Below are 21571 nucleotides of genomic sequence, written 5' to 3' on the forward strand. Positions count from 1 at the left end.
TATTAGTATTTTAATTCAAATCCAGGATATTTTTGATCCTCATTTTACAAGATGTAAAATGAACTAATGTAAAAATAAAATTGTAAATAATTACCTTTATTATTTTTTGATAGGCTGGACTCAATGGTGCTCAATTTCAGATATCCACTTGCATTTTAGGTAGATGCTGCAATAAAATATTTTGATTAGTTCAGAAATATTTAAGTTACGTGTAATTTAATTGTAGTGCAAAAAGTATTGACTCAGGTAACCGTATAATCAAGGACCTCATACTGGGGCGGTTAAAAGCTCATCATATATTTAAATTTAGTTTTAAATATTTGGTAATATTAGTATTAATTATATATTTATTATTATTACAAAACTAGGTATACAATAAAAATGTGTCTTTAAATAAAGAATATAAAACAAAGGATTTAAAATAATTACCTTGGTAGAGTAGAAGCAACTGGTAAGTCCATTTCCAGGAACCTGAAAAAGAAATTTAAATATTTAGTTTTGTTGTAATTATTCAAAATAAGCAACAAAATTGCATTTAAGATAAATGTATTTGAAATTCAGTGATGAAGATTAATAAAAGTATTGTCAAAAATAATTTGTATTTTAAAGACTTGTATATTCCAGTTTTTATTAAATGTTGTATTTAAAATTTCAATAATAATTTTTGTTACTTGTTTTTCTTTAGTTCGTAACTTACACATGTAGATGTAGTAATTTATAATAATAGTAATTGATAACAATAGTAATGTATTGCCAAATAATGAAATTAAAAGATATGTATCAAATTCAACTAATTTATATCAAATTTTATTTGTTAAATTTTAGATAATTAATATTTTATGTTCAATAAATTTTTTTAAGTATACCACTATATATAATTGCAAATGTTCAATTTGGCTAAAATATTTTTTACGCATGTGTGTAATAATAACCAATATTTTTGTACAATTGATCTTAGAAGTATCAGCAAATGTTATGCTAAAAACAAAAATTGTGATTTAATTTTTTAAATGCTTATGAACACATTTTAGTAAATAAAAATATAGAAGTGATAAATATTTTTTTTAGTAAATTAAAATGCAAATAAAATAGTGAATATTTAATTTTTTATCCATAAAGTAATGAAGATTCTAAGTTCTTATCAAGGTTTAAAAAAAAATCTTTAAATAAAAATGTAAAAAACGGTGATAAATATTTTTAAGTAAATTAAAAGGCAAAAAATATTAAAATTTTAATTTTGTATCCATAACTTTCGGCACTACAAAATGAATACAAAATCATTTTGAAGTTTCCTAGCAGGACTACTTTTTATATACCCGCTTTAAATATAAATGGCACCCTACAAAACATGTGAATTTTGTGAGCGTGGCAAACGGGATAAAAAATATAGAATTAGTGTCAAAACATTGTAAAATTTGAATTATTTTTGAATTAATTTTAAAATTACCTGCAATATATAGCATTCACTATCACAGCACCGAACAATCCACAAAATCCTTTTTTCAAATTCTGAAAGTGAAAAAAAAAAACATTTTACTTTCATATTATTTGTATCAAATGTTGAATAAAATTTAAATTTCAATGTAAATTTATAATCCTAGTAATTATTGTACTTTAATAATGTGGACAAAGATATATTTAATTTAAGAGAAAAATTCAATATTATTTGTATCATTGAATTTAAATTTGTTTAATTGAATTTAAATTTTAATATAAATTTATTATCTTTGTGAAAGATAATTTAACATCAAGGTTTAAATTGATATTGAAAATGATTTGAAGGTAATTTTTATAAAGTTAAATTAAAAAAAGGTTTGTTATGATTAATATGTTTGTATGTAATAATTAATTTTGTATCCATAACTTTCGGCACTACAAAATGCATATAAAGTCATTTTGAAGTTTCCTAGCAGGACTACATTTAATATACCCGCTTTAAATAGAAATGGCACCCTACAAAATATGTGAATTTTGTGAGCGTGGCAAACGGGATAATGTTAAAATAAATTTTGGAAATAAAATTTAAAATTACCTGTTAAGAATTCTTCATTAACTCCCAGCACTTTCTTCAGACACTTAAAAATGATTCTCCAACTTCAGATTCTAAAAATAAAATATTACTTCAATAATGATGTAGATATAAATAAAATTATAAAAATATTTAATGCAACTCAGAAAATAAATTGTCATCAAAATTTATATGACGGGAAAAGAAGACTAAAAAAATATGAATCATCATTAAAATAAAGTACTGAATAAAAGAATAATGTACTAAATAAATAAAATTAAATTAAAGGATATAAATAAACTTATAATTACCTGCAGCAAATTCAGCATTCACCACGATGACTTGCTTCAGTCTAGAGTTGACTCTTAAAAATCCAAAAAAAAAAAACTTTGTCCCAAGTTCACAAATTCTGAAAGTGAGTAAAACACATTTAAGATTAATAATCGTGCAGAAATAATTAAAATCTAATTTGTAATGTAATGCATCAGAAAATAAGTAGTCATCAAAATTTTTATGACGGGAAAAGAAGACAAAAAAATATGAATCATCATTAAAATATTATATCAAGATTAATAAAAAAAAATATATATATAAAACTCACCTAGAATTATTCGAAGTAGTGCCTTGGCAAATCAACCACAGCAAAGTACCTGTAAAATAATACAAAATTAATAGAAATTCTTGAAGCATAGACGGTACAATTTTCAAGAAGTATATATATAAAGTAAATACTATTTAAATTGTAATAGTTTATACTGTGGTATTTAAGAATATATTTATTATCACACAGAGTGATAAGTTTTATTTATTCGTATGTTATAAATGCAGTAAAACATTTATACAGTCAGAAATATAAAGCCCACATACCCCGATTCAAATTTAAATTATTTTTATCAAATCAGATTTTTTTTATGATTATGTTTTTTATTTTTTTATGGTTATTGATTTATTATTGGATATTGTTTTGTTGATTACACAGCAGAATTTTTCAGTAGATAATTTTTTTGTATTTCAAAGAATTATTACAAAAATATAAATATTGTGTAAGTGTACTAAAGAAGACATGTCCGTTAAGAAATTGATGGAAATTGTACAAGTGCTTTAATCAAGAGTTCTGCTGTATAAATCAATTTGAAGATTTATAACAATGGTTAAAGATTTTTATTTAAATTGTAATTTATTCATTAATTTTTATATTCAGAGTTCAATCACCATTTTGATATAAATTTATTGGAATAATTCAATATCAAGTTGATGTTTTAGCAATAGTTTAGAATAATGAAAAATATATGTTCATTCAAATGAACAAACATTTGTTCATTCAGGGGTCGCCAAAGTATCTAGAAATAAAAAATGGTATCAAAATTACTGTAAAACACTTGTGCTAGCTACTAATTTTGGAAGAACTAGAATTACCATTTTTTTATCAAGCTTATTGCTGAAGCTTGAACAAAATAATAAGAACAGATTTGTTTCACAAATCTGCCTAACATAATATATGGTCTTGAAAACAATGTTTTATTTCTAAATATCTCCACAGAATTTCTGTATTTATAAATATTTCCACAAATAAACGTTCCCCAGAACGTTTAATTGAAATAGTTAATCTGGCGACACCCATAAATTTTTTATTTATCATTGATAAATATCGTATCATTGATAAACCCAATTTCAATAAACATAAGATAGATATAAACGTAAACTAACGGAGTAGATTTACTCACCTCAGAACGAGAGCTAAATAGCCATATTCTCTAATCTGTATAATTGGTCGAGAGATTCAGGAGAGATCATCAAATTTCAAAATTTTCATTTCACATTTTGAATCAGACACAATTTCTGTTAGAATAGTTGTTACCATAAAATTATGCAGAATTAAAATAAAACAATTCCTCATTCTTTGTAAATAAATTATTTGTGGTAATAAATGAATTAAATCAATAATTTGAAACTAATTGAAGTTAATTGAAAATTCATAAGTCAATTTTTTTTTGTACTAACAATCTAAAACAATTTCTCACTCTATGCATATAAATTAAATATTCGTGTTTCTTGAATATAAAAATTACTGAAAAAAAAGTAAATTGAAATAAATTAATAATTTTAAACTAATTGAAGTTGATATTTGAAAATTCGTATTGTTTTTTTACTAATACAATAATTTTAACAAAATAATTTTTCACTCATTGTATACAAATCAAATATTCGTGTTTCTTGAATATAGTAATTACTGAAAAAAAAAAGAAAATTGAAGTAAATAATTTGAATCTGATTGAAAATTCGTATTGTTCCACCTCGTCAATGAGAAATTTTACAAGTGAAGATTTTTTTTGTAATAACCCAAAAATCTTGATCAAATTGAAAGTATTACAGGTAAAAAATTAATAAAATTTAACAGAATAACATTCAATAATAGTAATGTAATTGATATTTGATCAAATAAAAATGTTTTAGTTGATAAGGATAAAAAACTTGTACATTTTGATCCTAAAATTTTAGGATTTGATCAGTGCTAGAAAATTCTATCCTGTGGATTTAATTTAATTGTCTTGAACGTGATTATGAAGAATACCATCATAACCAGGATTACATCAATTATTGTATATTAATAAATCAGCTCATTGTTCACTTTGCATTTATACTGATCCACGAAAGATGTTATTTTCCTCTGAACGAAGGAAAAGTTTTTTGTATTTAAATACCTTTATTTTTTATCATAAAAATGGTATAAGAAACCTTCATGATCAGCATGAAATATTTTAAATTTTAAATATTCACCACCTTAAGACAATTTCTCAAAAATTAAGAAATCGAATTAAAATGCTAATTTTACCTCATGTGGAAGTAACCACTGAACATACTCATCTTTGGAGAAAAAAATATGTTGAGTGGTTAACTCAACCGGCATGTGTTTCCATTGATGCAGATTTGTAATATTAATTTAATATTAATGAAATCCCAATATGCAGTTTTATATGTACTATGTATAGTATGCATATAAATTTTGCATGATCCCTCATATCAGACATCATCTGATAAATGATGAGAAAAACAATCCCTTAAATGTTCACCTTATGACAGTTTCTCAAAAATTAAGAAATCGAATTAAAATGTTAATTTTACCTCATGTAAAAGTAAACCACAATATTAAGTTTATGGAAAAAAAACTATTATGTCGAGTGGTTAACTTAAGGAGGGCGATACATGTAACAAGAAAAAAAAAATCGATTTTTTTTTTCATAAATCGTTACAATAACATCTCAAAAATATGCCTGTAAATATTCAAAACAAAATTATCATTATTTATACAATAAAAACTCATTTAAGTGCCACGCCTCAACTCGACGCTTGAGTGCTATTGTACTCTTATCTTTTTCTATGTGTCAAAACTTTAAACGCGTTTTTCTCAAAACGACATTTTTGAAATTTGCGGGCGTGATAACTCAAAAAGTTCTCAAACGATTCCAATGAAATTTTGCACACATCTACTTTACAGTAATAGCTTCTAGTTAAACCTCAAACATTCCAAAAAATGTTTCAAAAATTAACCCTTTTACCAAAAAAAAACATTGAAAAAAAGGTGAAAAATCGAACTTTTTTTTTCTAAGGTGTGCCAATTTACGATTTTGTGACTTTTTTAATTTTTTTTTGGTTTAACTAGAAGATATATGTTTTATGAACACGTACAAACTAATTTTTTTAAATTCAGATCACCGTACGAAAAGTGATAACGCCCGCAAATTGATGGCGTTTTCCGAGAGGGTCTTAGCAGATTTATTTTTACGGCAGCCATTTAAAAAAAATAAATTAAAAAAAAAAAAAAAATTGTGTATTTTAATATATAATAAATAACCCTAAAAAAGTTCAAAAAGATTCAATCATTCCTTCCCAGTTTAAAAAGTCCTCAAAAAATGGTAAAAATTAAGGCGATTACATGTATCGCCCCCCCTTAATCAAGATGTGTTTTCATTGATGTATATTTCCAATATTAATGATAAAATCCCAATATTGGCCAATGTACGAGCTTACAAGCCAATAAAAAATAAATAAAAAAAATCCCAATATGCAGTTTTATATGTACTATATATAATAGTAAAAAGATCAAAATAATTCTAATCCCAAATCATTTCTAGGGATGAATTAAATAATTCGTGTAAATGTAAATGGTGAAAATTTAATCTGAATGAATTAGAAATGAAATATAAAAACCACTGTCTGATGTAGGTGTAGAAACACCTTTTTTCGCCATGTTACCATTGATCCCTTTTATAGTTTGTTGAAAATGTTATAGTACAAATAAATAACTATAACAAATAAATTGCTCTATTACAACTAAATGCTCCGAATATGACTATGACAAAAAAAGAATATACAGTCAAAGTGTTTCAGTTTCTTAAATCGAAGTTATTATACTGTATTGATAAAGAATTTCTGATGTAGGTGCAGAAACACCTCTTCGCCAAGTTACCATTGATTCCTTTTATAGTTACTTTGTTGTAAATCTAGATATAGTACGTATAAGCTGTAACAAACATACAAATTGCTATAGTATAACTAGATGTAGTAAATGCTCGGAATATGACGACGATTATAAGAATATACTGTCGAAATGTTTCAATTTCTGAAATCGAAGTTACTAAACTGTTCTAATAAGTGATAAAAAAAAATTGCTTGATTAAATCATTATCAAGTGATTTTCACTTTTAATTCCTTTCACTAGAAAGGAAAAGAAAATCTTCATGATAAGAAATTTTCATTATCAGCAATCAAATTAGAAATGGTCGTTATTAATTTAATTTCTATAAGTTAGAAATTAATTTGAATTTGTATTCAATCACTATTATATATAAAACCATAAAGCTGATTTGGAAACAACTAACGCACTTGTGATTTGTAAAAATTAATTCGAGCATTGAAAAAATCGTAAGTAATTTTCATTATCAGAAATCAAATTCGAATCAGTTAAAAATTTAATTTCAACGAATTAAAACCTAATTTGAACTTATATTCAATTATTGATTTATGAAATATGTAAAACCATAAACATGATTTGGAAAAAATTCAACGCACTTTAGAGAAGTAAATTGTAACCAAAATTAATTCGAGCATTGAAATTCAACCCTCACATGACTAAACAAAAATTTGAATTAAAAAGATACCAAAATAATAGGTCGTACATTTTATTATACTTTTATACCGCTATAAACTTAAATATATAAAAATTATCCCAAACCACACAAATACTGGGAGGTCTGGATCACATACAAAAATAATTTAAACTAAACAATATTCACAAAGAGTAAATGATTAATTATAGTATTTTATATGCACATGACAACGTCACGATCGAAATTATATAATAAAATTCATTTTTTTTTTAGATTAGACATAGCTACACAACATACAATGTTTGTCAATATAATTTTAAATAAATATTGCATCGAATTAGCCGCAATGCGACATTTTCACTCGTCATTAACAAATAGTACTAAAGAAGGTAAGTGATGCAAGGAAAGTGTGCAGCCTCTTGTAATAGATAATAGATAAATGAAGATTCGATGAGATGATTTACAATACTAGTACAGGGTATGATTATTATAATAACAGAGGAACCGGGCATACTTTCCTTGCATCTTGTGAAGAAAAGTCGCACAGGTACCTTTCCATAACATTAAACGTTCTCTTCCTCAAAGCCACCATGTCACACACATACAAAAGTTCATGAGACTTTTAATATATAAAAAACGATTACAAACGGAATTGTGATATCAAACTAGGATGAACTAAATTGGAGTATAATGGGTTTTTTTGTCTTGTCAATCCATGGGGAGTTGTTAAAGCCATCATGGTTTTGTCAACTTTGATTTTCTTAGTCGTAAAGTTAGAAACGCCTACGTTTATTTTGGAAATCGTCACGACGATCATTATTCCATGGGCCACGATTTCCTTTTCGCTGATCGTCAAATCTATTGTTGCCGCCACCACGCGGTCCTTGTTCGTATTCCATATAATTTCCGCCCATATCCTATAGAGTGCACAAAAACAAATAATACACACTGGAAGTGCAGATTCAAAGCTAAAGGCCTGGTTATTGCTTTGGCCCACATATTGATTGGTTCTGGTTCTGATTGATAATCAGATTGCTAGACACGTTCTTTTTTTTATATGCGGCTGTTGGCGCATCAATCCAGTGACACTTTGCTAACTTTGCAATGTTGGATTATGCAGTTTACGTATATATAGAATTACTATATAGATGTAAAGTATAGAGACCAAATAGACGAAGCCTGGGCACATTACACCTCATAAGGTAGAAACTATATTATCATACAATTTATGATTTCACTAAGCACACTTCACTGTACGAAGTGATTTTTTGCCGAGAGTTTAATAAAACTAATGATTCCAGATTACCTAACATTATTTTAGGACAACACTGTTCCAACGTTCATCTAATGTTTATTCCACCGAGACATAGGAAGTGTATTTTATATTGAGTGAACATCAACTCACTAGATTTTAATAGGTTAAACATTTTGAAAATGTTTTATTCGTGATATATAATTGTGATTCAGAATTTATTGTATTGCATAAGCAAGCGCAGGTTAAACATTAATATTCAAATGTTTAAATAATATTTTTAATACCTATTTTTGCTATTTAGGCGGATTTCACGTTACTATAAATGCATCGGCACATACTTAGTGTGAGAAACAAATAACCTCAAGATTGTTACTTTTATTATAAATTTTATTATTTATATTTTGAAGTACGGAATTGAGTTGAATATAGTCACAATTGATTTGAATTTTAATTTAAGTACATCCACTGAAAACCAAATTCATCTCAAAAGAATCTAAGAATTTAAATAATGAAAGTATTGAAAGAATAAAAGTACAGTAGAACCTCGATTAACCAGACTAATTGTTGTCGATAGGCATACGGATAATCAAATGTATGATAAATAATGATGTGTATGTGTACAAATACATACATATCAACGAAAATCAATGTTTAATAAGAAATTTTCTACATACAGTTCTACTGTATTTAAAGAATCAAAGTATTGGGTTCTAGACATTAAGAAAATACACTGTAAAAAGATAAAAAAAAAAGTGCAATGGCACTGTAAAATGAAATAGAGAAAGTGTACGGGTTAATAAACTGTAAGTAATAAACTATATAGACAAAAATAACGTACAGTAAAACAAAAAGAAAACTGTAAGACAGTTATTGGATAAAAAAATGATTTTCAGCAGAATACTACAGCAACAAAAACTTGCTAGGAAAGCTGCAGATGTACTGGTCCTAGATTTTGATGAAGCGTTAATGGTCAAAAAAAAAAAAAACAACTATAAAATATAGGCCTATAGGCAACTAGAGTAGTACAATTACAAAAACATAAATAAAAGTGCATACGTTTAAAACAGGGTGTTACCACCTTTTCTTTAAGAAATTGTATAAAAAAAATATAGATTGTTTAAATTACTGACAGAAAATAAATTACTGTACTAGATACAATTTATATCAATAGTCCAGAAGTATAAAAAAAAACATAGAAGTTAAAAAATCGCTAGAAGAATTGCCGAATAAAATATCCTTTTGGTTCAAATGTTTTCAAAAAACACTACTCATAATAAATAGAAGTATTTTTTAAATTCTAAAGTAATTTCAGATTACTAACAGATCTACCATTTTTTGTTTGCAAAATATGTAATTATCATAATTATTGCCATTACCATGTTATATGTTAAAAAATTTAAGTTGACTATTAACTCAAGTTTCATCAAAATCCAAAGCTTTGATCTGATAATTTCCTTACTATAATTAATATAAAATTAGGCAATGCACCAAGTTCAAGCGAATCTATATAAATTTCATATTTGCGTTAATATTTCATATTGTTGAGAAGAACTCATTTAGTAAGACCTCAATGGAATTTTATAAGAACCTTATGAAGTATAATGGCCTTAAGCAGCTGCATCATTCAGAATCTATTTTTATATAGAAATAATAATACACGTTACATTAACGTAATTCATATAAATTATTCTTTGCATATACATAGCTGAGACACCCAAGGAGGCTTTTGACATAACAGCAAGTTCAGACATTTGTTGTTGTAAAAAGATGTTTGTTCAATTTTTGCACAATATATTGAGAATATTGTTGAATTGTCCCCAGAACGAAATGTTTGAAGCTTGTTATCAAGCTTGTATTGAGAGAATATAACCCTTAAATCCATACATGTATTTATATATATACACCAACTTATATTTGGTAAACTAATTTCAGTTGATAAAGCATGTATTTCATATATTTTATGAATATAAATTAACTGTGCTAAAAACTGGGTTCAAATGTGTTTAGTATATAGTCAAATATTAAAACTAAATTAGTATAAAATACCAGTTTTCAAGAATACAGTAAGACCTCAATTGAAGCGGCTTTAGTTTCGGGTTATTTCAATTCAATGTAAAGATTTTCGAAAAGCTGAGTAAAATCAAGCTGAACAAAAACTGGTTTAGATGAAGTAACATCAGCTAGTCTTTAACAGTTAAAAGACAACTAACTGAACAAGAAAACAAAAATAGTAATAGTGGTAACTTCAAAGAATAGGTAAAAAATTTGCTATTTAGTTCATTTAAGTCTTCGACCTCTGACTGGAATCAAACCAATTGTTTGTAACGATTGAAACGTTAATTAGCTCAAAAGCAAGAGTTCAATGTTTTTAATTTAATAAAAATTGAGATTTTTAACCAAGTACCAGTTTTAGTATTAAAATATTTTATAATATAGCAACACTTAAAACATGAGCACAATATTTTAAAATGGTGAAATAATTCCAGAATATATTACTTATAAATCAAACTAATAATAAAGTCAATATGTATATGTATTTAAGAAGAATAGATATACTATTTGTTATAATAAAGGATCAATTTTGAATATCTGAAATATCAGATGTTTTACATTAAACAAAGTTATTTATGTTAAGCAAAAACGATTCAAGTATCAAGCAGCAATGATAATAACTTTAGTTATTTATTCAATATCAGATAACCTTATTAGATCATATTCAATAATCAAAGAGTTCGTTTAATACTTTTAGCATCCAGCCAATTTTGGCATAGAGCAAAATAACTTTCCCAAAATTTTCATTGTTTTAAGTAAATTTTCAAGTTTCTCCATCCAAAATATCAACCCACAATACCAGACAATATATAACTATGCCCAGAACCTAAAGTTCTGGACATAAATCAGATCATAGCTAGAAATTTTACGAAGTTCCTATCCCATCATAGCTTCATATGTATTAGGACATCAATGACCCACAAATATACTGTACATTGTATTATCAGAATAATAATTATATTCGGATAAATCTAATTCAAAGATTTTATGTTATGTCAAAATACCCCATTGGTTTCTTGAACTTAAAAATATTTAAATAAAATATGCTTCATAGACAATCAAAAATCACTTTTACTTGAATTATTATGCATTTAATAAAAAAAAATCTCAGCTAATATATGCAAAGCTTGTTGCCAATTGGTGAATTATATTTGTATAAAATTTGAGCAATATTTAAATAATTCATACAAAATAAATGTAAAAAAACTTGACAAAAATATAAATTAAAATGGCATTCAGAGAATTAAAAGCCAAAAAGCTTTTGTCAATATATTTTGTGTAGTGTGATAAAATAAATTAACTATTTAATGGAATTTCATTTAATATTTACCCCTTGCAAATCTTGATATATTTAAAAAATCAAAAAAATTATGTTTCAAATTGTACATTACTGGGCATTATATGTATACCAATTGGCAACTGTAGATAACATAGCTTGAACCAGTCTCAATTTGTTTCATTAGAAATCTAAATTTGAATTGGATATTTAAAAAATTAAAAACACTTACCGATTGCATGCCACCATTACCACCGCCACGAGGAGCTCCAGCACCTCCTGAAAAACAAGGAATAAATTAGTCTCCGTGAAAATAATCACATTTTATTATATATTTGAAGATTCATCAGTGTTTTGAAAATAAAATCAAAGTGAATCAGCAACACGGACCAAAACAAAATCATCACAATAAAATATATAAATATAAAAAACTAAGAAACTTACCATCTTCAAATTCAGCATGCGGTGAGTTGAAGCCCTGTTCTTGCTGGTCCAGCATTGAATTCAATTGCTGAGCCTAAAAAACAAAAATACAATTAGAAACATCCATGTATTTGCAAGGTGATAAATATATTGATTTTTTTAGTATATCAGTGTTTTGAGGGTAAGATCAGTGTAAATCAGTAACACGGACCAAAACAGAATCATCATTAAAAATGGTAAAAACACAAATGCAAATTATTTGTTTTTACATATGAAAAAAGATACTTGTTTTGTATAAAATGGAAAACATGTTCATATATTAATAGTTATGTTTTTTGTATAATGGTTTTTGTATTTAAAATATTAAGGTAAAAAATTGTTTATATTCAAAATAAGATACAAAAGGCATTTAGTAGTAAATTAATCATTGAATAATTTGAATTGAATGAAAGGATTAAAAAACTTATGTAGCCATAAGGAAAAAATGTGAATAAATAAATTATAATTCATAAGTTATGATGGAGTCTGTTTTAGAGGCTTCAAAAAAATCGATTTTTTGAAGGTATTTTTAGGCAAGAAAATGAAAAATAAAAATGTATTTTATATCACAAATGTAAAAAGAATATTGAACCAATGATTAAATCTGAGACTATGGTTTAGTGAGTTTAAAAAGAAAAATGCAATATTATTTCATTGATTAGACTAAAAAACAAATTATTAATAAAACATGAATGTTTTAATAAATTAAAAAATGTGAAGTATAACAAGTTTTAAAGAGTAAAATATGATTTTATGAATATAATATATGTATCAAATCTAAAATGTGAAAAAAGATTAAATTGATAATATTAAAAGGAGATCTGCTTTAAGGGCTTCAAAAATCAATTGAGATATTTTTAGGCAAGGAAATAAATAAAAATGTATTAAATATTACAAATGTAAAAAAATATTGAACCAATGATTAAGTAAATCTGGAACTTGACAAAATTCATTGGACTAAAATAAAGACAAATTATTAATAAAACCTAAATGATTTAATAAATTGACAAATGTGAAGTAAAGTTTTATGGGCAAAAATATGATTTTATGAATGTAATATATGTATATAAAGTATGTATGTTTATAAATGTATGTAAAATAAATTAAATTTGAAGTAAAATAAGGACCCCAATATAATTTTTTGAATGCAATGTGTTTATAAAAAGTCAATTTATTAATATATTTAGGTTTTATTAATAATAATTTTATTTTGGTCTAATATTGTGATATTCCATTTTTCTCTTTAAATTCACTGAATCATTGAAAACTATTTTAATCATTAGTTTAACATTTCTTTCATACAGAATATAGAATAAATTTTTATTATTCATTTCCTAGCCTAAAAATACCTCAAAATTCGATTTTTCTGAAGCCTCTACAGCAGGCCTCCCCTTAATTATAATTTTGTTTGCAGTTTAGATTTGTTTTATTACTTAAGATTTTTTAAAACCTTTCAATTCAATTCAATTGAATTATTCAATGATTAATCTAATAAATTTATTACAATGCCTTTTTGTATTGTATTTTGATAATGAACAATTTTTTTTATATAAAAAAGGATATCTTATTTCATATATAAGAATGAATAATTCATGTTGTGTAAAAAATAGTATAATGTATATAATTGTATGTAAAATAAAATATCTATATTGAAATATGAATTTCAAAAAAATTTAGCAAATATATGAACCTCATCTAAAATTTACACCAAAGGCAATTTATGCTAAAGTCATTGCAGCCTTAATGAAAATTAATAAAAAAGCAGTTATGTATATGATTTAATTATAGTTTTTATATGATTTAATTATGTTTCTAGTTTATAATTGTAAGCTAAATATTTACCTGCATAAACAAAGTATTTTCCTGCTGCCGCCTCCTCAATTCTTCCTCCTGGTGCAGCATACGAACTTGCATCTCCTCCTGCTGCCGTCTCATAATTTCCTCGTCCCTTGAGCGTTGTTCATCAGCTTGGCGCTCCTTCAATTCCCATTCGCGCTTCTGGCGATCTCTATCTTGTTCACGTAAACGCAATTCTATAGTAATAAAATTGAATTAGAAACTTCCAAAACTAAACTAATATTTTGTAAAATAAAACAAAAGTCAGTACATAAAAATATGCAGCCAATGAGTATTATCACTACAAATCAAACGGTAATTTTTATCATCATGGTAAAAAAAATTTTAAATTTATTATTATTATTATTACCTTCACGCAGCATTTCAGTCTCATGTTCATAGCGAGCAAACTCCATCTGAGCCTCAAGCTTCTCCTCCTCCATTTGCATCTCACGTTTGAGTGCTTCATTCTTTTGTTTGTACAATTCATGCAGTTGCTTCCAGCGTGTGCCATATTCGTGTTCAAATGAGCCAATATCAGCAAATCTGGGACCGGCCTGACGAGCTTTGAAGAATTCTGGATTCTTCTTCAGCATGTTCTTTTCCTGGACGCCATCGATGTCGTCGACGAAGTCGAAGGGCTCAACGATCACTGGACGGAGAGAACTGTAAAAAAAAATGAAATTAGGATAAGATTTTTGAAATTAGTTTGTGATTAAAATATAATTTGAAACAAAAAATCAGTGTTTTGAAAAGTAAAATCAGTGTGGTTCAGAAACACGGACCAAAACAATATCATCATAGAATATTTTGTACAATTGTATTGCAAGTTATGATCTTTATAAAAAAAAGATCACTAATTATTACTTACGATGTTAAGAAGAAGCATCTATCCTGGCAATGCCTAATTGCTGCCATAGCACCATTTTTCCTTTGATATTCAACAATGCCTTCACCAGTGGATTTGCCCCTTTCATCACAAGTGATGATGCAACGTTCAATCTAAAATTCAATTTAATATTCAGTTTTTGCCAATACAACACATAATATTGTGTTTTATGATTTGTTTTTTTTTCAGATACAATAAATTGCAGCCAAATAATATTTTCATTATATTCAAACGGTAATTAATTTCATCATACAAATATTTATTAGAATGTTTAATTGCAGCCAAATAGTCTGAATGAATAATTATTTACTATAAATAATATAGTATCATGTATGTTTTGACATTGCATGAGTATTATCATTCAGCAAATTAAAAGTGAAATTAAAAAAAATATATATTTGATAAAATATATTGATACTTAAAGAAAAATCAAATAAAAATATTGCTTTATAAAAAAAATATTTAAAATATATATATAAAATGAATAAATGTAGCAAATCTAATAAAAATCTAAAATTGTGAAAAATAAGTTTCAAATCAGAAATTAAAATCAATTGATAATGTTAAGTATTACTAAATATTTTTTTCTCAAATTTTAGATTTGATTACATAAATATATATTTTTAGATAAAAAGAACTATAAATTTTGAAATCATTGATAAATTTCAAAAATTTATATAATAAATTAATATATGTAGAAAAAACTTAAAACTAAAATTAAAAAAATATATAAATAAAACAAAACTTTACGATCAAAAACTGTCAATAAATTTTGAAATAATATGTAAGTTATTAATTTTAAAAATTATTGTAATAAATTCATTTATGTAAGTCAAATCCAATAAAATTTGAAATAATTAAGAAAATTAAGGTTATAATCAGAAAGTATGAAAGAAAATTGAAATAATTTTAAGTATCATAATAAGGGATATATAATAATATTACATATATATAATAAAGAATAAAGTTATGTAAAAAAATAAAGCAAGATGTGACGTAACCAATTAGAATTATTTTCGAATTCTAGATTTTTTTTGAAATTGACTATATAAATATATATATTTTGAGATAGAAAAATATAGACAAAACAAAAATTTCCAATAAAAAATTGGCAATAAATTTTGAAATAATTGATATGTGATAAATTTAAAAAAATATTATAATAAATCTAGTCAAATCTAAAAAAAATAATTTAAAATTAAAAGAAAATATAAATAAAAATAAATTTTGAAATGGTTGTCATAAATTTTAAGAAAATTTATAAAACAATCAGATCATCAGATAAAAGATAAAATTAAGTCATATGTATATAATATAATTAACAAGTTATGTAGTCAGATCTAAAATTTACGATAAATTAATAAAGAACTTAAGATCAGAAATTGGAAAAAAATAGAATTAAAAGTATGTTTAGAGATGAAATTAAAAGAATATATAAAATAAAAACATCAAATCTAAAATTTGAAAGAAATTTTAAATTCTGAAATAAATTTAAAAATCAGAAATTGGAAAAAAAATGAAACATTGTTTAAGTACTATCAAAGAAAAATTTGAATTACATAAAAATGGATTTAACATAATAATGGATTCAGCAACTTTCTAAAATCACAGTTTTTCATACAAAATAATGATTGGTATTATTAATCATAGGATTATTGTATTAATTATTGATAATGACACATACTGATAAGATCATTTGTATTAATACTATTAATATTATATAAAAATTAAGTGTTATGTAATAAAAAAAATATTAAATTATAATCTTAGAAAGTTTGCTAAAATTGTTTATCATTTTAAATTCTCTTTAAAATGAAAGGAAGAAATTGAATGATGACACACATACAATATAAAACTGTACAGAATAAATGATTGTCTTATTTAGACTATTTGTCTGCAAATAAACATGTTAAAATAAAATAAACTTTTTTTTATTATTACTCACCGGTCCAAAAATCTCAAACGCCTTATACAACAGCTCATTCGAAACCCACGGTGTGAGATTCTTGATTTTGATTGCAGTGCTGTTGGGTGCAAATCGAATCCTCAGGGGCCTTCCTTTACGAATGCTGCCATCCAATTCACGCTTTGCTTTCTCAGCATTGACTCTGTAGTCCATGCGGATAAATCCAAAGTTCTTTTCCTTGTTGATGAAATGTTCGCTGGTTTCTCCATAGGGTTTGAACATTTCAATGATTTCTTCCTCTGTAACATCGTTGGTCAAATTACCAACATAGAGTCTGCCACGGCCTGAGAATTTAACCTCTGCCATGTCTAAGGGAGGAAGATCCAGCACTGGACCGGTGAGGGTTTGCAGCTTCTGCTGGAGCATGTGTTCCTGGGGGTAAAGGATATATGAATTAGAACATGTAAAGGTCACACTTAAATTTCACATTTAAGTATTGAATAAATAATTTATTGGTTAATCCGATTTCTGGCAACATTCTAATATTTTACATTATTTCACCTTACTATCTTCAATATTTGAGCTAATTACTGTTTTTTGGGTACTAAAGAAGTAGATAGGAATGCAAAAGATGATCATTATGGAAGGAGACAAGATTGAAAATCTGTTGCAATCTAATTCTACACTTTTATTGGTAGATATAACATATAGAAGAGACCTGCATAATTCTATTAAATCTTTGAATTAATGATTATAATTGAAAATGGATAATGTACTTGTCTACGAAGTCAATAATGGTTAAAAAAGATGTTTTAGCATGTTTTGTGAATCATTTGATTTGTATGACCAGCTTTTGAAGAATAAAGAAATATATATGCAAAATACTTGTATATAGTTGAAGGTTATGTAATATAAATATAAATATTGAAACATGTAAAATCAAAAAAAAAACTAAATATGGAATGTAAGTATAAATATGGAATAAATTTATATAAAAAAAACTACTATAAGAAATGAAGAAATTATAAAATGATTGTGAAGATGACAAGTGATGTAATAATAATTTCATGTATATGAATATATAATATAAAAATTATATAATCAGTTATGTGAAAAATCTAAGGTTTGCAATAAGAAATTAGAAAAAATTATAATTTCTATGTGATCACATTTAATATTTTAAATAAAAATATACCTATAATATATAATCATTGACATAAATACAAATTAGAAATCTCTATTAGGTGCATTTTTTAATAACAAGGTGATTTCATATAATAATAAACTTATTTTAATAAACATTGCATCATATTATCAAATCTTTTATTCAAATTTTAATTCAATAAACTCAGAATAAATTTCAATATTGAAAAGTATATTTAAAATACTTGTATGGAACATAATATGAAATAAATTTAGAAAAAACAAACTACAATAATAAATGGAGAAGAAATTATGAAATGATCATAAATGTTATGATAAGTGATGTAAAATAAATTATTGTAGATAATGTTATGCAAAAAAACAACGGTTTGCAATAAAAAATTTAAAAAAATTACAATTTGTAGTATTATGTTAAGTGATAAAATCTAAAATTGGATATAAATTCTGAAAAAAAAACTACTAGTTCAAATATTAAAAAAGAGGGTGAAATTTTGAATTTCATATGATTATCTCATACAATGAACATTTTTTCATATATTAAACCGTTATTTAAGCATTATATAATATATCTTTATTATTATTTATTAATTTGTATGCATAACTTTGTTTTCTGAGTTTTTCTAATTCAATAAATTTTGTATTCAAGTATAAAAAAAAAGAATTCTTAAAATGATTGTAATTGTAATAGATAATCATTTAGCTGTATATGATGTTTATTTAAAAGATCAAAATGAGGTCATGTAATTGAAATTATTAAAGATAATAAATTATCTGTATTATACTTTACTTTATATAATAAATAACTGTTGATACTGATTCAATAAGAGAATCAGTTAAAATGAGGTCAAAAAAAATAAATTTTAAGATAATGAACTAAAATAATAAAAATTATTTCACTTCCTTTATTATAATCCTTTCGAAACAAAAACCTTGCAAAATTCACTCGACCAATATCTAACGATTGTGATTTTTATAATTTAAAGATCAAAATCAAATATTTAGTTACAAATTTTATATTTTTGAATTTTAACTATATAAATTTTAATTTTGAATAATTTTATCTTTGTCGTAATGGTAAAGCTAGGTTCTGTATTTAAACGAATAGGAATCCTAATAAAAATGGAAAATAATGCATTAAAATAAATGTGAAAAGTTTGATTGGCTTGCATACCACAAAAAACATTTAAACAATTAAATTTGTGAGTAATTTGAATTGAATTATTATAGGAGTGAAATTTTTATCAATTTTATTACAAAAATTTAAAAAGATGGCCTTTGAGACAAGCTTTCATGTAAAGGGTAAGCGAAGATTTAAAATATCAATAGAAACAAAACCAATGAATAAACTATTGAAAGACTAGAATTTTTAGTAAAATAAATTCTAATTTTGATACCCAAAAATGTGTACAACTAAAAAACATTGCAATCATAATATGTAATGTAACAAAGACAATTACTGTTAAATATATTATGTTACACATATGAATCTAGTAATTGATTCTAAAGTCAAAACATAGGTCCTTAAATTGCCATACATCATACAACAGATTCCTAAAAATCTGAATATTGTTATATGAGAATTACATAATGTAATGAACAAAAGTGTGGGAAGCAAAAAGCACACTTAAATTCAAAAAGTATAAAAAAGTGCCCTTAAATCAACATTTTTAAAATAAGAAATTAGTACTATTAAAAGTGTGCATCGAAGTAATCACTAATCACTAAATTCAAAGTTCATAGTTCAATGTATCTAAATATCCCTTATCGAGAGGAATAAAAAATGCACATTGAACAAAACCCGTGTTAAAAAATTATTGAACTAATGATTCAAATTAATTGCCTATAAAGCCAGAACCTATAAAGCAATGCGGATGCAAAAGATTAGCTATAGTTACAAAATGGCGATGGAAAACTGTTCTAATAATAAATGTGTACACGTGTGAGTTTATAATAGTATAAAAATCGATTTGCACAGCATTTTAAAATTATTAAACTAGGATTATATAATTTGAAAACGCTTACCTCTCCCCTTCGGGGTCCACCGCCTTGCATGTTATTACCCTGGCCGGGTCTATTTACACCACCTCTTTGCATGCCCCCAATTTTAATATCTTCTTTTTTAAGATCATCCAACTAAAATCAATAAAAACAATTAGAAACGTAATACATAATAAGCATAAACATTATCTAAATATAATCAAAGCACAAAATGGCGGACGTCGCCATACTCACTTTCATTTTATTCTGGCTCATATCTTGGTTTTGGTGTTGGCTTTGATGCTGATTTGGATTCTGTACATTTTGTCTGTTATTCTGGTTTCTGTTAAATAATCCTCCACGGCCCATGAATTTGTTGGGTCCCATGCCGCCGCCACGTCCACCTCTACCGCCGCCTTGGTGATGCGGGGGCCCTTGGCCGCCTGGCTTTTTGTGTTGAGGTCCATTCGATGTGATAACGGGTTCGTTCTTAATTTTATCTTCCATTGTTGCAGCCATAATATATAGATAGATAAACGATTCACGAAATGAATATATTCAAAGGTTTAAATCGACACGATGAAGCGCACTAGAACAAAACCGAAACTGAACTAACGCGGCCTACTACGACTGAATCGATGTTTTACGACGACGAGGAAGATGCCGGATGTACGAGGTGGGCATCGGAGTGAAGTTTGCAAGTAAAGCTGTCAGTACGGTCTGAAGTTTGCGCGGGAATTTTAAAATTAACATTTGAAACAAAATTATTTTGTATTTAATTTTTGGTTTATTACTTTTTATATTATATTTCTGGCTTTATATTATAACACCATAGACATTTTTTCAATTTTTATACTCCAGACTCGCTGTTTGAGATTTTTTAAATTTACACCTTAGTTTGACAGTTTGAAAGCTGTCAAACTGTCAAAGAGTGCTAATTTTAAATCATGAATTGTGTTTATTTATTTATAATTATTACAAAATTATACAAATATTATGGAATTGGCTACTGAAACGGGTAATATTATTAAATTAAAATTATTATACATATATTTAAATCTGTTATTACTCTGTAGTTATGTTCTAGAACTTAGAAATTGTTGTATGACATGATGAAAAGAAATATCAAATGCTTAAAATTATAGTCAAAACAAATGATACTGAATGTTTTTATGGTTTTTATGCTAAATAATCTATTGATGGATAACTTTATTATTTTTATTTTATATAATGAATGGAAGTCGGTGTACACTTTTTCATTCATTAGTTTACCAAGATCTAGTATATCTAAAATGAGCATACTAAATAAGGGTTATTGTGATAAGTACCCACATTTATACCTAAACAAATGTAAACATTTGTATGATAAATTTGTTCAATTGTTGACACTCTATTGAGTTATTTGTTAGTTTAACTTAAGTCTTCATTGCATCCGAAATAAAGAAAATTTAACTAAAATCCCAATTTCGAATGATAAAGTCACATATTGCACCTATTGTGAAGTTATTGAACTTGCCTTCAGGCAAAATGTTACTTTTCTGACTCAAAATGAATAATATTAAATGAATTTTAATTTCATCGAGTCTTATAACCTTTACAAAGGTTTTTATAAAGTATCTCTTTATTTTCATAGCATGA

The 21571-nt window shown here is 25.6% G+C and overlaps 2 protein-coding genes and 1 non-coding gene across 4 annotated transcripts in view; all 3 read right to left on the reverse strand.

Annotated features, from left to right (window-relative positions):
* LOC113389649 overlaps positions 1-21571 on the reverse strand; it is a 58395-nt gene that overhangs the window by 18519 nt on the left and 18305 nt on the right. The window lies entirely within an intron of this gene.
* LOC113389392 (hrp65 protein-like) lies at positions 103-20584 on the reverse strand. Of its 2 annotated transcripts, XR_003368254.1 has the most exons (14): positions 20189-20584; positions 19979-20089; positions 16832-17224; positions 14869-14999; positions 14368-14663; positions 14004-14194; positions 12144-12216; positions 11932-11978; positions 2610-2658; positions 2320-2417; positions 2033-2103; positions 1448-1509; positions 430-471; positions 103-166 (listed from the first exon to the last, which is right to left on the reverse strand). XR_003368254.1 is itself a non-coding variant. In XM_026626434.1 (9 exons), the coding sequence occupies exons 1-9, from the start codon at positions 20450-20452 to the stop codon at positions 7890-7892; spliced, it is 1650 nt and encodes a 549-aa protein (XP_026482219.1). In that variant the 5' UTR covers positions 20453-20584; the 3' UTR covers positions 7238-7889. The 2 variants fall into 2 exon arrangements, 1 of the variants encoding a protein (XP_026482219.1); XM_026626434.1 differs by lacking the exons at positions 103-166; positions 430-471; positions 1448-1509; ... (1 more) ...; positions 2320-2417; positions 2610-2658 and adding an exon at positions 7238-8033.
* LOC113389860 lies at positions 14734-14804 on the reverse strand. The gene has a single exon (XR_003368285.1). It is a non-coding gene; the product is annotated as a small nucleolar RNA SNORD18 (small nucleolar RNA).

This window comes from Ctenocephalides felis, unplaced genomic scaffold (assembly GCF_003426905.1).
Source record: "Ctenocephalides felis isolate EL2017-DRISC unplaced genomic scaffold, ASM342690v1 CF-g0.4_SCAFFOLD_03573, whole genome shotgun sequence".
Taxonomy (NCBI): Eukaryota; Metazoa; Arthropoda; class Insecta; order Siphonaptera; family Pulicidae; genus Ctenocephalides; species Ctenocephalides felis.

Excerpts from the sequence above, each read along its gene's own strand:
- LOC113389392 (XM_026626434.1), bottom strand. The coding sequence starts at position 20,452 with ATGGCTGCAACAATGGAAGATAAAATTAAGAACGAACCCGTTATCACA. Across the intron at positions 17,225-19,978 it reads GTGGACCCCGAAGGGGAGAG|GAACACATGCTCCAGCAGAA; the intron begins GTAAGCGTTTTC and ends CTTTACCCCCAG. Across the intron at positions 15,000-16,831 it reads CGTTTGAGATTTTTGGACCG|ATTGAACGTTGCATCATCAC; the intron begins GTGAGTAATAAT and ends ATTGAATTTTAG.